Below are 16125 nucleotides of genomic sequence, written 5' to 3'. Positions count from 1 at the left end.
TGAACTGGCCGTTTTAATGTATTTGTACCCGCACGTCCTTGCACAAAAGATCCGAAGTTGCGGGAAGTAATTGCTATTAGAATAGTGGGCATAGATGGTCAGTTTTTCCCCACCGCTGCAGGTTCGGACCTTCAAAGTGACCATCTATGGATGCTCCCTGGCGCTCCAGCCCAGGGGAAGCCCACTCTGAAGATGCCCTCCCCACCCCCTTCTCTCCTTCCTTCGGACTCAGGAGAGTTCGACACGCCGGACAGCTGCGGCCAGCAGTGGTCATCCTGGCACCCCGCCTCCGCCTTCCCCACGCCCGCGTGCAGCCGGGACACAGGAAAGGAAAGCTTTGAAAGTCAAGCGCCAGCCAAAAGATAACCTGCCAGCGCGTCTCCGCACCCCCTCCCCCAGCCGTGTCACATGGCGGCCCCAACCAGGCGGGCAGTGCGCCCCGCCGCGGAGACCCAGGGCCGCGTCGCCTGGGCAGTGGGTGATGAAACTTCCCAGGCGCATTACCGCAGAGGGCGCGGGCGGGGCGCGGGGTGGGGGTGGGGGATGGAGTGCTGGTACCCGGGCTCACCTGTTCTCCTGGAGGAGGGTGGGGACGAGGGGAGGGGCGAGTGCGCGCCAGCGCCGGGTGCGTGCCCGGGGGCGCTCGGTCGCGGCGCTCTTGTCCCCGCCCTCCCTCAGCCCTGAGAGCCCCCCGAGCTGCGCCGTGGGGTGACGGGACGGAGAGCAGTTCCTGTCCCAGGCCCCGGCGCGGGGGAGACGTGAGCGTACACACGTACACACATAGCAGGGGAAGAGGCGCTCCAAGCGGCGCCCAACTTTCTCCTTCCCTCCGCGGGCCGGGGGAGAAAGTAGCCGGGGCTATCCCCACCCAGCGGTTCTTGGGGAGGGGACCGAACAAGAAAAGGGAGGAGATGGAGATAATTTCCCCGGATTTAGCTTTTTTGTCTTTGTTTTTGTTCTCACCACTTCCATCGGATGACTGGAGAGTAAAAGGGAACCCAGAGCGGGGTGGCGAGCAGCGCTTTGAGAAAATGCAGGAGTGTGTTTGGAGACGCGTAAAGTTGTCTTTCAAGTTCTAGCCTCCGGGCACGCGATGCTCCGCGGCGGCTGACTCAGAGCTGCCTTGGGCCTCCCTGCCACCCTCCTGGAAATGATGCAAGTCCCAACTGTCACCTGGATCCCTGCAGCCCAGCCTGGAATGCGTCTGGATCAGGGGAAGGACAAGAAACGACACTCCAGGTGTTGCACGGCCCACCAAAGCGGGAAGATAGGGCAGTTGCTCAGACCAAATACTATATCTAGTACTTCTGCTCCTATCTTCAATCGTGGGGTTCTTTTTAATGCAAAGTGTCACAAGGCTAGGAATTCCCATGTGTGCTCAGTTGGCCCACAGCATCATTGTGCCCGGGAAACTGCTTCAGTTTATTAAGTCCTCTGGGCTGAGAATCTCACTGAATTCCAAAAGGCGGAAAGAGGAAACTTTCCCAACCCGATGCGGGTGTGACGTGAGCCAGGGGCCCGAGGGACTCTGTCCCAGAGCAGACCGTCCCCCTTTAACAGCAACTGGAGCTTGGATTCGCGTTTATATTCTACAGTCCTTTCGACCATTGCCCTGGAGCACCCGCACACACACACATCTCCGGCCGCGCTCACACACACTCATACACACGCACGCAAACGCGTGGCCGCCGCCAGGTCGGCAACTTTGTCCGGCGCTCCCAGCGGAGCTCGGCTTCCTCCTGTAGTAGTTGAGCGCAGGCCCCGCCTCCCGGCCGTGTTGTCAAAAGGGCCGGGGTCTCGGATTGGTCCAGCCGCCGGGACAACACCTGCTCGACTCCTTCATTCAAGTGACACCAGAGCTTCCAGGGATATTTGAGGCACCATCCCTGCCATTGCCAGGCACTCGCGGCGCTGCTAACGGCCTGGTCACATGCTCTCCGGAGAGCTACGGGAGGGCGCTGGGTAACCTCTATCCGAGCCGCGGCCGCGAGGAGGAGGGAAAAGGCGAGCAAAGAGGAAGAGTGGGAGGAGGAGGGGAAGCGGCGAAGGAGGAAGAGGAGGAGGAGGAGGAGGAGGGGAGCACAAAGGATTCAGGTCTCCTGGCGGGAGGTTAATACCAAGAACCATGTGTGCCGAACGGCTGGGCCACTTCATGACCCTGGCTTTGGTGTTGGCCACCTTTGACCTGGCGCGGGGGACCGACGCCACCAACCCACCCGAGGGTCCCCAAGACAGGAGCTCCCAGCAGAAAGGCCGCCTGTCCCTGCAGAATACAGGTAAGTGCATGTGCCCCCGCAACCGGGAGCTACTGGGAGAGGACACCGTGCACCCACGCGGCGCGCCCCAGGCGTTTCACCGGGAGCCAGGCGCCCACCCACGGCCACGCAAACTCTTGGGATGGCACGGGACGTGCAAAGGGAAGCGCGAGGCAAGGCGAGGTCCGCGCCGGGCTCCGAGCGCCCGGAATCTGCACGTGCTAGCAAGGGTGATGAAATGGCTGGGGCAGGACTTGTTGCTGTCCTCCCCAGGGTCGAGGGGAAATGAGGCAGCGTCTGACGCTGGCAGCGCCAGCCCCCGCCCCCGAGTCCCGGGTCCGGTGCAAAGCGCGCTTCATCCCGGCCGGCACGCGGGAGGCACAGAGGGTCCCCGGAGCTGGGCTGCGCCCTGCATCCGGAGAACTTCTCTTCCCAGCCTGACGGCCTCAGTAAGAATGCCGCGTCTTCCCCCTCCTCAAAAGATGCCGGACATCCTAGAACTTTGCCGGCGAGACAGATGGCACTGCGAACTTTCCCCCTGGGGGCACTGCTTTCGGAAGGGAGCGTGGGGGCGGCGCAAAGCGTACCTCCGCGGTGCTGCCGCCATCCCCAGCTCCTGGCCAGGTCAGCAAGCCAAGAAATGGTGACATGACCCGAACCGTGCGCCTCCTCTGCTCGACCGGCTCTTGGCTCACCAGCAAGCTACAAAGCAGAGCCAGGCGTGCAGGGCACGGGGCTGGCCCTTTTCCCAGCTCGGAAAGAGAAAGAAAATCTGCCTACAGCTCCTTCGCTCCACGACCCCTCCCCCGACTTTGGGGGGCCGTGTGAACGCGCTGCGTGCGTGCGCTCACCGCACGAGCAAGAATGCACGAGTGCCCATTAGGGACGCCCCAAGTGAGTGAATCGCGGCCCTGCGCGGTCCTGCCCCGGCGGCGCGTGGGGTCTTACGGAGCCTGTCACCTCCACATGCTGGGGCCGGCACCCCCACCACCCCGAGACCCTCGCCCACCCTCCCCCTCCTCTGGCGCTTCCTCTGAGAACTGAACGTGATTCTCGGTGGTTGGGGACCCTCAACAATAAACGCCCCTCATTCTCTCGCTGGATTTAATCTGATGCGGATTATCTGCTCCGACCCCGCCCTTCTTCCAAAATATAGTTTTCTGATGTAATTTTGTGGTTGGTTTAAATCAGAGACTTGGGTAGTGGGAAGGGAGGGAAGAGGCTTTGCACGCTGCAGCCTGACAGTTAACTCCCTCCGTCTGCCCTTTCCGAGAGAGGAATGGGGGCCACATTCGGTGAAGAGCTGCAAGCTCCCTCCTGGGCGGAGGGAATTCTAGGGGATTGGGTGATATACCTCACCCCATCCCTAATTAAAAGGAGCCTGCAACCGCGGATAGTGGCCTTGCTGAAGGCTCGCCCCCATCTGACTCCACTCCTAAGCCTGCTGGCCAACCGCAGCTTCCCTAGCTGGTATTTTAATGCGAAGGGTTGGGAGGCACTGCCTTAATAGGAATTTTGTTTTGATTTTTAGGTGTTGAATCATAAAGCTGAATTGAAACTGCTTTTTAGATGCTGTCATTTGGGTGTCAGGAAGCAAATGGCTGTAAGTTAATAGCAGCAACTTCTACAGATCAAGTAGAGAAGGGGTACTTCATTGATGAAGTACAGTCTTCAACTCAAAATTTTATTTTTGTCTGTGGGTTGAAAAAGCTGAAATATATTTTGCTCTCAAACTAAGTATTGCCACAAATACTTTAATAAAATGGAAATGATGAAAAGGAGGAATGCTCAGACCAGCCTTCTGGTTGTAATTTTTGTAATTTTTGGCTCTTTTCTACAAATATTTACAAATATATTTTTCATGAGTAGATTAAAGGAGGAAATTTTGTTTCCCAGGCTTTTTAGGTCCTGAAATAGTCATTACTAACTCTTTTTTCCTCCTTAAATTTTCCTTGAGTTGTTACTAACTTTTATTTCAAATGACCTCTCTGCATTGCCCAGCATGGGTTCGAGTTTTGTATATATTTGTATGTGATTTTCCTTTTAGCGGAGATCCAGCACTGTTTGGTCAACGCTGGCGATGTGGGGTGTGGTGTGTTTGAATGTTTCGAGAACAATTCTTGTGAGATTCGGGGCTTACATGGGATTTGCATGACTTTTCTGCACAACGCTGGAAAATTTGATGCCCAGGTAAAAATCCATCCAGAGCATGAAGAATGTTTGGGGTGAGCATACATGATTGAAATGTTCATTGGAAACCCTTGTTAACCAACTTCCTTTGCTGTTCCTTGTGGTGTGTTTTAGTGCTTGCAAGCCACAGTCTAGGTATAAAACATTATTCCAGTGTCTCCCCTCTGCACTCATAAGCTGTGTCTACACAGGCAGGGTGGACTGGAGACCGATGTCTTAATAAATAATAAATACCTTGTAAGGGGACATGCTGTGTCTGGCCACCCAGAACTCAGTCTCCAAAGCCCATTGCATGAGAGGTAGGGGCAAGAACCCCTAATTATACATTTCAGAAGCCATTTTCACCTGCTAGGGAAATGAGACACAAAGTGTGTAGAAATCCATCATGTGGTGTGTGTGCAGGCAACCCAAATAACTCAGGACCTCCGAAAGAGCAGACTTCTATTCCTCCTGAGTAGCAGATCCTTCTCTCCCAACCTGTCAGGTCAAAACCCTGATCGAGTCCTTCAATTCCACACTTTCCTTTTGCTCTATATAATAAATGTAGTCAGGGCCTGACCCACTTCGGTTATCCCAGGGTCCCAAGGGCAACGTGGAGTTGCTGCTCAGGGCAAGCCAGGAACACAACAAGCAACCTATAGCTCCAGTGCCAACAACGCAAATTCATTTTTAGATGGCATGTGGCTTCAGACTCACCTTCTTCGTGTTCTCCCTGGCCACTTATATGTCCTGTTGAAATGCCCTGTTACTATATCTCAGAAACCTCTCTCCTGGTTCATTGGAGAGCAATGCCAACATTTGGAGGTGGCCATCAGTTTAGGTGAGATTTATGGATGTCACCAGTCCCCATCCACTGACATACAGTAGTGAGCCTGACAAAGCAGTGCCTGGGAACAAGGAGGGGAGGTGATGACGGGGCAGGCAGCCTAAACTGCAGAGGATGTGCAGTGGCCAGAGGGGAAACTGAAACCAGGGAAGGAAAGAGGTAGAACTTTGAACTCCTTGAGGCTCCCTAATAAAGCATCACTCTGGATTAACGGGAATTAGGAAACGTAATAGGAAATCCGGAGGAAAGACGTGTATTTAAGGGCAATCCCACAGGATGTCAGGGAAGAATACCAAGAACAGATTGCCACAGCCCTCGCATAAATTCATCTTCCTCTTTTTTTCTCAACCAACAGGAATATGTTCTCAAGTTAGAGGCATCCCTTTCAAGTCGATGCTCAGCACATAACTGCTTAATAAACGGGCACACCCTGCCCTCCATTCCATTTGGCTCTGGCTGGAGAGTCAAAAGAGAGGGGGCCACGGGGAGGGTGCTCAGGCCACATGGTTTTTCAGAGATCAGATGCTATCTGTAGACATTTCTATGGCTGCTAAAGAGAGAACCAAAATAAATGTGCTGGCTGGCTTCCCACTTCCAACCTAAACCCATTTACTTTCTCAACTCAGTGACTTCCGGGTCTGTCTAAAAACAGAGGGGTGACCTCTCCGACGACAGCTCGTTTCTATAGTAATGTGGGGTGCGGGGATTCCTGGGTAGGCATCCCACAATGCCTCCGGGCCGCGGGAGGTTGATAAGGGAGCAGCACCGAGCTTGCCTCCACACCCCCGACAGCTGTCTCCTTTCTAGGATAAGCACAATCAAACGGGGTTGCCAGGAAAGAGAACTGCAGGCCAGATGTATGCCTGGCTGCCTTCGCCACTCCGAGGCAGGGAGTGTGGGGGAGGGGCCGCCAGTGCGGCAGTTCAGACTCCAGATGCTGCCAGGCAGGGTGCCAGGCCGGCCTTTTAGAGGCAATAATCCGAACAGTTTAAAGGAGTAGAGTCATTTTCAAAAAGGAAAAGAACGCTCTTCCTGGTAGGGTAGGAGGAGACAAGGGTATGGATTTGGGGCGTGGGAGGCACTGAGGCAGAAAGGGAGGCACAGTCAGCAGTCAATCTTGGTGTCGCCCCTGGAATCAAGAGAGAAAGGAAAAGTGTGAGATTTGGACATGCAGGCACCTTCCACCCAGGGGAAACTGCTTGTGAGAACCGTGAAGGATTTATGGATTTGTGTCCGGCCAAATTCCGTTTGTGTTCCAGAAAAGTTGTCACCAAACAACCAGCACTGGGCTACCTGAGAGACACATAGCCACGGAAGCCCCCGTTGGAGGGAAACTCACAGAGTAGCTGGGGAGGAAGGAGGAAGATGTGTTAGTCTACAGAATGAACATCCCTTGTTGCCAAGTGCTGGGGGTGTCATGTCACTCTGGACATGCCTCCTGATGTGGCATTGCCTGTCACCTGGGAGGACATCCGTCTCTGGCGGGACCTTGGGGTTCTGATATCAGGAATATCCTGTGTAAGCCCAAGAAGGGCTGAAATGTCCAAGAGTGTAACGAGGTCTCCTGCTTTCTGCCCCTCTCTCCCTTCCCCGGCCTGTGTGTTCTCAGGGCAAGTCATTCATCAAAGACGCCTTGAAATGTAAGGCCCATGCTCTGCGGCACAGGTTCGGCTGCATAAGCCGGAAGTGCCCAGCCATCAGGGAAATGGTGTTCCAGTTGCAGCGGGAATGCTACCTCAAGCACGACCTGTGCGCGGCTGCCCAGGAGAACACGCGGGTGATAGTGGAGATGATCCATTTCAAGGACTTGCTGCTGCATGAGTGAGTACTGCCCCACAGAGGGCCTGGGGTGGAAGGGCCACACCAAGGACGGCAAGGTGTATGGGAGGAGAGCCGCGTTGCTTCTACAGGTTGAATGCCTGTCAAATGGAGGTTTCCATTTACTTCAGAAAGCTACCCTGACTCTCCTAAAAGGCCCCTTTCCTGCTGCTTTCAGGAAAAGAGAGAATTCCCTCATCAGTCTCAAAACCACAAGCAACAGAAATGGAAATCGTTTTACTAAGAATGAAATGTGTCAATTCAGAAATGCTCTTCATCTTCCCCTTAGCCAAGAACCCACTAGCTCTCAGAATATTCTGAGTAGCTGTAGAGGTGTCCTTACCAACAGCAGATTGCTAATAACATTGGTTGAATATTTACCAAGTGCCAGGCACTGGGCTAAGAGCTCCTTGTGAATTTTTCACTTGATCCTCACAACAGCCCTTGTCACCTCCATTTGACAGATGAGAAAACTGAGACTCACTAAGGCGAAGCTCACACAGCTAGTGATAGGCAAAGCCAGGCTTGGGACCTGGCTCCAGTCTGCTGAGCAGTCTGGCTCCAGAACCTATACTCTCAAATGCCGAAAACAGAGCTATAGATGCTTTTCCTGCCTCCCTAAGTTTCCTTTCCCTTAGAAGGTTGAGTTCACCTCCTCTAATACATTAGTACTCTCTCAGAAAAATGCAAAACAAATGCCAAAAACTTTAATCAGCTAAACACTTTTATGCCAAAACAAGGAAGTGTGAACTTACTTATTTCAATACTTGAAATTCAATGATAAAATCAGGATGCATCATTCCTTACAAAATATTTCCGCTATAGGATCCTAAATTTTGCAGCATGGTAAAGCACGTTGGTACACAATTGTTCCTAACATGAGGCAGGGCCAGGAGCCCCTAAAGATAATTTTTTTTTTAATATTGACAATGGCTCTTTCCTCAGAGACACAGGGCAGAAAGAAAGCCACTAGCCAAGCAGTTTCGTACAAGTCATTACCAGTTTGATGGCACTGTTGGTCTCTCCATGGTGACTCATTGAGCCAAATCAGTATAATTTTATGAACTCTTGATCCTCAGTTTGTGCCACAACCTTCTTCCAGTTATGTCCCTACCACACCAACACCACTCAGATGACAAGAGAACAACCACCACCTCCTGTCTCTTTCCACTTGGTTATAAGGTCATAGGCATCTTGCAACACCCTTGGTACAGCGTTAGAATCATACAATTCATGGCGAAACTCTGCAGGAAGCTCTTGCCAAAAGCAAAATAATATTGTATTTTCCTTGAATTAGGCTAATGCCTTACAAAATATTTTTTATCCTTCAAATATTTGTAAGGGAACAGTAGCAACCACAGCATCATCAACAACAATGACAGCTGTCTTTTTTTTTTTTTTTTTAATGTGCTAGGCCCTTGGCCAGGGCCTTTACATGGGTTATCTCATTTATCTTCCCCAAAGATGCTACAAGATAGAAATTACTATGCCCAAGAGGAGGAAAGTGAAGCTAAGACATTAGAGAACTCGCACTGAGGTTTGATTCCTGCTTTTAAGCTTCGGAATTGCTGGTATACATGACTCTAGCCAGTCGTCAGGAATAGACTTCAAACTCGCTCCCAGCCTATAATCTCCCTGCTAGACCTGAAAGGTCTCACAGCTCCCCACATGTGGTGGGCTTCTTGTCCTTTTATCAAATATATCCCCATTACACAAGGAGAACACTCTAAAATTTCCTTCCTTCAGGTGCCTCTGGAAGAGACAAATGCCCCCATGGCTAGGAAATGCCATGAGCTGCACTCGCCTCCAGCCCTGTCCCCCATCAGAGAGAGTTTGCTGGCCTCAGGAATGAGTGGGTGATAGGGCCCATTCCTAGTTTATGAGGCTGTAATGCATGCCTGGAGCACAGGAAGACTATCTTTCTTGGAGAAAAGTATTCTTTGGGAAAACTGAAGGTTGGAAGTCCCACCCCCTCCCCTTAATTAAGTAGAAGGTAAAGCCTTCTTCTAGTGTCTCCTTCTTGGGAATGTGGCCCTCGGGGCCATGGTCTCCTCACACCATTCCGAATGAGCCTATGACCCCCTACCCCAGCCTGCTCTGGAAATGCAGGCAGCCCATATAAGAAGCCTGGTCACATGCTGTTCCTCTTGCTTTCCCCTAAGTCATCTCTAGGCAGGGGTCTCCACTAACTCCAGCTTCCCAAAAGCCCCCATTACCTTTCCTTCTGAAGCCATGATGTGACAGTGCATCGACTTGTACTTCTAGCTGAACTGCCTGCTTTTTAGTTTTGTTTTTTTTTTTTTCAAGCATCTTAACTGATTAAAGTATCTTATCAGTCCCCAAATATCAAGAAGGTCATTTCCGAATGTGTGGTATTGGTCAAAAAAATTTAAAAAGAGAACTGAATTTGCTTTTCACTTTAGAGATGAGGAAATCACAGTCACCCCAGAATCTGCACCACCCCATCCTTCAACCCAACCCCCATCCACACCAGAACACTCACCCCCAATTAATGCTGCTCTTTTTAAGCTCTTCCTCTCTGCTCCCCTCACCCCTTCCTGCCCGCCCCACTTTCTGCATAGCATCTGTCTCCCCCTAGCTGCAGCCGGCCTGGCTTGACCCCCGCTCGCCGTGTTGCTGGGTGCTGGCAGGCTCCAGGCACATCCCCCTCCAAGTATTTTTTAAAATCCTTTAGCCTTGCTGACACCCAGTTGAACGAGCTGGACTTTGTCATTAGACACGGGCTGAGCTTGCAGCCTGAGAAGGCACCATGCCAGCTCGGAACACGGCTTAGATTAACTTGGTTCGGCACACACACCCCTCCCCGCAGTTCACAGCTTCCTCCTGGAGAGAAAGAGGGCCAAGGGCAGGGGAGAGCATGGGCTCGTCCAGCCTTCTCGGATCCAGATCCACCTTGGGCTTCTGGGGGCTCATCTGGCGGACAGAACGCCCTGGCAGAGAAGGTGAAAGAGAGACAGTCTGTATATCCCCAAGACAGCCCTCCCCTTAATCTGGGGCAAGAAGCTTGAAGACAGCATCCAGTTAGTATCTCAGAAAGACAGACACTCACCCCTGCAGTGTGCTCATCTAGCCCTGGTGCCGTGGCAGGCACAGTCAGGTGCTAAAATCCCGTTGCTGCTTTAGCAGACACACTCAGTGAACTTGAGCTCCGGAGGCAGCTTCTAGTTTTCAAAAAATAGAAGGAAACAAGCACTCGTGAAGCATTTCCCTCATATTGCCTCCTGCATGCCCACCTCAGGGCAGTCCAAGGAGACAGCGTTAGGTTGTCTTGCGTTGTCAGGGGCCGGCCTTAGAGGGTTTACAGCCCTTTGCCCAGCGACCATGCACAGACTTGCTGACTCCAAAGTCATCAAACTGGCCCTAAACAGCAGCTTGATCTCTATCAGCCAGAGCATTCCTCCTCTCTGCTCTGCTCTCAGCCAAGCCCTGGGCCCTGAAGCCCAGAAGCTTCCAAAAGCCACCTTCTCCCTGCTCTTCTCAGTTTTTACATCCATGAGATGAGGACAGTTCACTCAATTCCAGCTTGAGGACTAATTAATAAAAATGCAGTAAACTACTTCACGCATCTCAAAATACAGTCTGCTCTTTCCACATAGCAACAGCTGCCAGCTTGCAAAGAAAAGGCTCCATGGGCTGTAACGCAGCCTCGCTGGTGGCCCAGGCTTAGGGAGGACAAATCAGGTTGCTCCTTGTTATGAATGACCTCACATTCCAGGGTGACTTCCCTGCTCAGGGTGATGGCCCAGAGCTGCAGTGCTTACGGTCAGATAAATCAGAACGTTTGCCAGCGAGGACTGCCTAGGAATGCTGGTTAGCCATGTGAAACATTCTATACCCCCCTTGGGGGGGTTTAAAGGCCAGTGAGAGGTTAAAATAAAAGCTCAGTGAGTGACCCATGAGAGCCCATTGCTGGGGACACTCCTTATCAGATGGACTTGTAAATATAAAAAGCAGATGCTCCTGCCTTCTGCACACCTTGTCCACCCCCTGGAGTAAATTCTTCCAGCAGTTTTCCTAAAGAACAGCCCAAGGCAACCGGAATGGCCTGAGCAACTGGCTCTGCCCTCCGGAACTAGGCGAGTTCGTTGCACAGCGAGCTGTCTCTCAATCCAAACACAGGGTCCCCTGACCGCCAGCCTTCAACTCCAATCTAAGGAAGCCCAGACTGAAAGAATAAAGATGCGTAGATGGCCACAGCTACTCCCCAGCCTCTGCTACTGAGAGAGGGAGTCACTGCATGCACGGGCAATGACGTCCCAGGGAGGTGGTCTTCCTCCCTCCCACTTCAGCTCTTCCATACTCCTCCACATGCAGAGGAAATGCATCCAATAACTTCCAAAAACACCCTTCTTCATCTTGAGCCTAAACCCGGGGCAAACACAAACATGGGGAAAATGGTTTCTTGGGAGCTTCTCACAGAGGGCACATGGCCCTAAACCTTCATGGTTTCCTCTTCCCTACCAAAAAGAATCTTCTGTTTGGGAGTCTATGTAAGGCCCTGCACCATTTGCCTAATTATGATTCCACTGGACCGCAGAGCCAACTCCACTCTAGCTGAAACTCACCTAGTTAATGTAGCCTAAAGGCACCCAGAGCTCTCCTGCCATCATTCCCGCAGCCACCCAGATTTCTCGCCTTCCCCAGAGGGTCTTCCTTTTAGGGTCCTAAGCTCTCATCCTAAGAGCCATAAGCTCTTACCCTATGCACCTGTGAGCCTGGGACACAATGGCCACCCAGTAAGTGTTGGTTGAGGCCAGTACTCCATAAACTATGAGAAAAGGCTTGAAGTCATTTGAGAGAGACCTTCCATCGAACCCAAGCCAAGCACCGGCCATGCCTCCTTCCCAGCATTGCCCCTACCCTCTGTGGTCCATTTGGGACTTGCTCCATTCCCAGCCCCTCTCTCTCTCTCTCTCTCTCTCTGCTTTCAATCTTTAGACCCTACGTGGACCTCGTGAACTTGCTGCTGACCTGTGGGGAGGAGGTGAAGGAGGCCATCACCCACAGCGTGCAGGTTCAGTGTGAGCAGAACTGGGGAAGCCTGTGCTCCATCTTGAGCTTCTGCACCTCAGCCATCCAGAGGCCTCCCACGGCGCCCCCTGAGCGCCAGCCCCAGGTGGACAGAGCCAAGCTCTCCAGGGCCCACCACGGGGAAGCAGGACATCACCTCCCAGAAGCCAGCAGTAGGGAGACTGGCCGAGGTGCCAAGGGTGAGCGAGGTAGCAAGAGCCACCCAAACGCCCATGCCCGGGGCAGAGTCGGGGGCCTTGGGGCTCAGGGACCTTCCGGCAGCAGTGAGTGGGAGGATGAACAGTCTGAGTATTCCGATATCCGGAGGTGAAATGAAAGGCCAGGCCGCCAAATCTTTCCTCCACGCCGTCCATTTTCTTATCTATGGACATTCCAAAACATTTACCATTAGAGAGGGGGGATGTCACACACAGGATTCTGTGGGGACTGTGGACTTCATCGAGGTGTGTGTTCGCGGAACGGACAGGTGAGATGGAGACCCCTGGGGCCGTGGGGTCTCGGGGGTGCCTGGTGAACTCTGCACTTACACGTACTCAAGGGAGCGCGCCCGCGTTATCCTTGTACCTTTGTCTTCTTTCCATCTGTGGAGCCAGTGGGTGTCGGCCGCTCTGTTGTGGGGGAGGTGAACCAGGGAGGGGCAGGGTAAGGCAGGGCCCCCGGAGCTGGGCCACACAGTGGGTGCTGGGCCCCGCCCCGAAGCTTCTGGTGCAGCAGCGTCTGGTGCTGTCTCCACGGAAGTCAGGGCGGCTGGATTCCAGGACAGGAGTGAATGTAAAAATAAATATCGCTTAGAATGCAGGAGAAGGGTGGAGAGGAGGCAGGGGCCGAGGGGGTGCTTGGTGCCAAACTGAAATTCAGTTTCTTGTGTGGGACCTTGAGGTTCAGAGCTCTTGGCAGGGGTGGGGGGAGGAGTGTCATTTCTATGTGTAATTTCTGAGCCATTGTTCTGTCTGGGCTGGGGGGGACACTGTCCAAGGGAGTGGCCCCTATAAGTTTATATTTTAACCACTGCTTCAAATCTCGATTTCACTTTTTTATTTATCCAGTTATATCTACATATCTGTCGTCTAAATAAATGGCTTTCAAACAAAGCAACTGGGTCATTAAAACCAGCTCAAAGGGGTTTAAAAAAAATTAAAAAAAAAAAAAACCAGCCCATCCTTTGAGGCTGATTTTGTTGTTGTTGTTGTTAAGTTCTATTGTAAAAGCTATCAAACAGCGACATAGCCATACATCTGACTGCCTGACACGCACTCCTGCCCGCTTGGGGGAAACCTTCCACCCAGAGGAAAATGCACACATGGGGAGTCCATTTGACAAATTTCCCTTAGGGTTTTGTTATCTCACCTTGACCCTCAGCCAAGACTGGTAAAGCTGTGTCCTGGCGATTCCAGGAGGCCCAGCTGGAAACCTGGCTTCTCCATGTGAGAGGATGGGAAAGGAAAGAAGAGAATGAAGACTACTTAGTAATTCCCATCAGGAAATGCTGACCTTTTACATAAAATCGAGGAGACTGCTGAAAATCTCTAAGGAACAGGATTTTCCAGATCCTAATGGGAAATTTAGCAACAAGGAGAGGAGTCCAAGGGGACAAATAAAGGCAGAGAGAAGAGACAGAAATAAAATTACGAGGAAAGGAGAGTGAGGATTTTCATTTAAAGTCTCCGCAGTGGGTTTCTTGGGTTATTTAAAACATCACCTAAATAGGCCTTTTCTTCCTAATAGGCCATCAAATTAAAGCCTATCCTTTCTCAAGCAGGAGCTGGTATTGTAGGGAGTGGCCTGGCATTCTGGGCTGGGCTCTTCTGGAGCAGGGGTCGGCAAACATTGTCTGCAAAGGGCCAGCTAGTGAATCCAGTACTTTCAGTTTGGTGAGCCATGAGGTCTCTGTCGAAACTACTCCACTCTGCCGTCCTAGCACAAAAGCAGCCACAGACAACACACAAACCAGAGGGCTTGGCTCCTTTCCAGGAAGATTTATTTAACGGGCCCCCAGCTGAATTTCACTCACAGGACACAGTTTACTGATCTCTGTTCTAGTGAGTGGGCCAAAAAGCATATGCATCCTTATCTGTCAACTCATCAGCTCTTCCTCAAGGCAACCTGAAGCCAGACACCAAGAAACTAAGTGTATCTGCTCTAAAATGACTTGTTCCTGGAGAATGCCTTCAACCAAAACACAGCTAGTATTTCTATGACCCAAATCCAATCCCAGTCTTTCATGATCCATGCCGGGGTGGGGGAGAATCATTGGTTGGGGGAGGGGAGGAAACCCCACCTCCAACCCCCGCCACCGGTCCCCCCAGCACCCAGCAAGATCTGGGCCTGCGGAGAACAGAAGAGCTGGTGCACTTAATCCAGCTCTGCCCTTGGGGGGAGGAGGACCTGTGTGTCAGGCTCTGCCATGGGAACGCGTGTAAACCGTGGCCGTCTCCTGCAGTGAGCCACCGCGGCAGGCACGTTGACTGTTTTACTGACATCACTCAAAAGCCAAAGCAATAACATTCTCCCGCCTTGCTGAGTCAGCTGTTCATTTGTCCGCCAGCTCCTGGACTGGATGTGTGAAAGGCATCACTTTTCCATTTTCCTCCGTGTAAATGTTTTATGTGTTCGCCTACTGATGTCCCATTTGTTGCTTCTATTGTAAATATTTGTCATTTGTATTTATTATCTCTGTGTTTTCCCCCAAGGCATAAGATTGCTCACTATGTTCATTTGAACCCATTGACTGATCTCTGTTGTATATTTTTCACGCCACTGGTTTGTCTTCTTCTCAGAAGTCAGGTAGATGGCATTTCAATCCTGTCCCTCATGTTATTGGAAGCATACAATAGTATTTATTGCTCAGGGTCTTCTGCTCAAAACCGAGGAAGGTCCAAATGTCTGTAAGCATTGATTGAGACATTTGCACAGTCTAAAATGTAAGCAAAGTAGTCATTAAAAATACACCCTCTCCTTGGGCTTTATACTGCATACAAATTTACTCATGAGCCTTCCTTTGAGGAAGGATGTGGATCTCCAAATAAAGATTTAGTGTTTATTTTGAGCTCTGCATCTTAACAAGATGATCTGAACACCTCTCCTTTGTATCAATAAATAGCCCTGTTATTCTGAAATGAGAGGACCAAGTATAGTAAAATGCTGACATCTAAAACTAAATAAATAGAAAACACCAGGCCAGAACTATAGTCAGACACACACACAAAGGGAGAAATTTAAACTTGAACCAAGTAAAAGGCTTCACGGAAATAGCATGGAAAAACAATGCTTCCAGTGGCCACTTCCTAAGGAGGAGCAACCCCGTCTGATCTCAGAACTGGCACCACGTGAGCTTGCTAAGTCATAATATCTGTTTCTGTTACGGATTTAGGCAACAGGACCTGTACATTGTCACATTGCATTATTTTTCTTCAAGCATTAATAAAAGTTTTAAATAAATGGCTTCCACGTGAGTAGCGTCATTGTCTGAGAGGGTCACTGATGTCCAACGCTCAGGGGCACAGCTTTGAACAAGTGGACTTGTATGTCAAGAGAATTCTATGCTTCTGCGGATGTTCAGCCTACAGGGAGAGAAGTCAGATGAAGAGGTCCACCCTAGGCTTCTCCTCCATCAGAGGGACTCTGTCCAAGCCCCTGCCTGAGTCACCCAGACAAGGAGGAGAATAAATTTCATGCAGTCGGCCTGGAAGTACCAGCCCCACACCCCATTAGGGAGGTCCTCAAGGCTCACTCTGGTCTCACCTTTGAGTCTCCCCTGTGGCCTGGCCTCCCCTTCTCTCAGACTGAGCCTGCAGCAGGCACCACCAGTTTAACAGCTGAGTGGCCTGGCACACACAGGGGAGCCCACTGCCTCCTCCCCAGCTCTTGCTCACAACAGCAGAACAGAGCTAGAGCCCCTGGTTTACTCAATTTGTGCCACTGTTGGTGTACCTACTACATGCCAGGCACCACAGTAGGCATTTTGCATGCGTTATGTCATCCTCA

At 51.5% G+C, this 16125-nt stretch overlaps 1 protein-coding gene across 1 annotated transcript; it reads left to right on the top strand.

The window, feature by feature from the left end:
* The first annotated feature begins 747 nt into the window (after positions 1-747).
* STC2 (stanniocalcin 2) lies at positions 748-15583 on the top strand. The gene is made up of 4 exons (XM_025388014.1): positions 748-2276; positions 4303-4445; positions 6881-7092; positions 12049-15583. Exons 1-4 carry the CDS (start codon positions 2126-2128, stop codon positions 12449-12451), a joined length of 909 nt encoding a protein of 302 aa, XP_025243799.1. The 5' UTR covers positions 748-2125; the 3' UTR covers positions 12452-15583.
* The last annotated feature ends 542 nt before the right edge of the window (positions 15584-16125 follow it).

Source organism: Theropithecus gelada, chromosome 6 (genome assembly GCF_003255815.1).
Source record: "Theropithecus gelada isolate Dixy chromosome 6, Tgel_1.0, whole genome shotgun sequence".
Lineage (NCBI taxonomy): Eukaryota > Metazoa > Chordata > Mammalia > Primates > Cercopithecidae > Theropithecus > Theropithecus gelada.
This window is presented reverse-complemented; position numbering and strand designations above follow the sequence as displayed.

Bases quoted from the DNA above. Each gene is read 5' to 3' on its own strand.
- STC2 (XM_025388014.1), top strand. From the start codon at position 2,126: ATGTGTGCCGAACGGCTGGGCCACTTCATGACCCTGGCTTTGGTGTTG. The intron at 2,277-4,302 runs GTAAGTGCATGT...TTTTCCTTTTAG, and splicing joins CCTGTCCCTGCAGAATACAG to CGGAGATCCAGCACTGTTTG. The intron at 4,446-6,880 runs GTAAAAATCCAT...GTGTGTTCTCAG, and splicing joins CTGGAAAATTTGATGCCCAG to GGCAAGTCATTCATCAAAGA.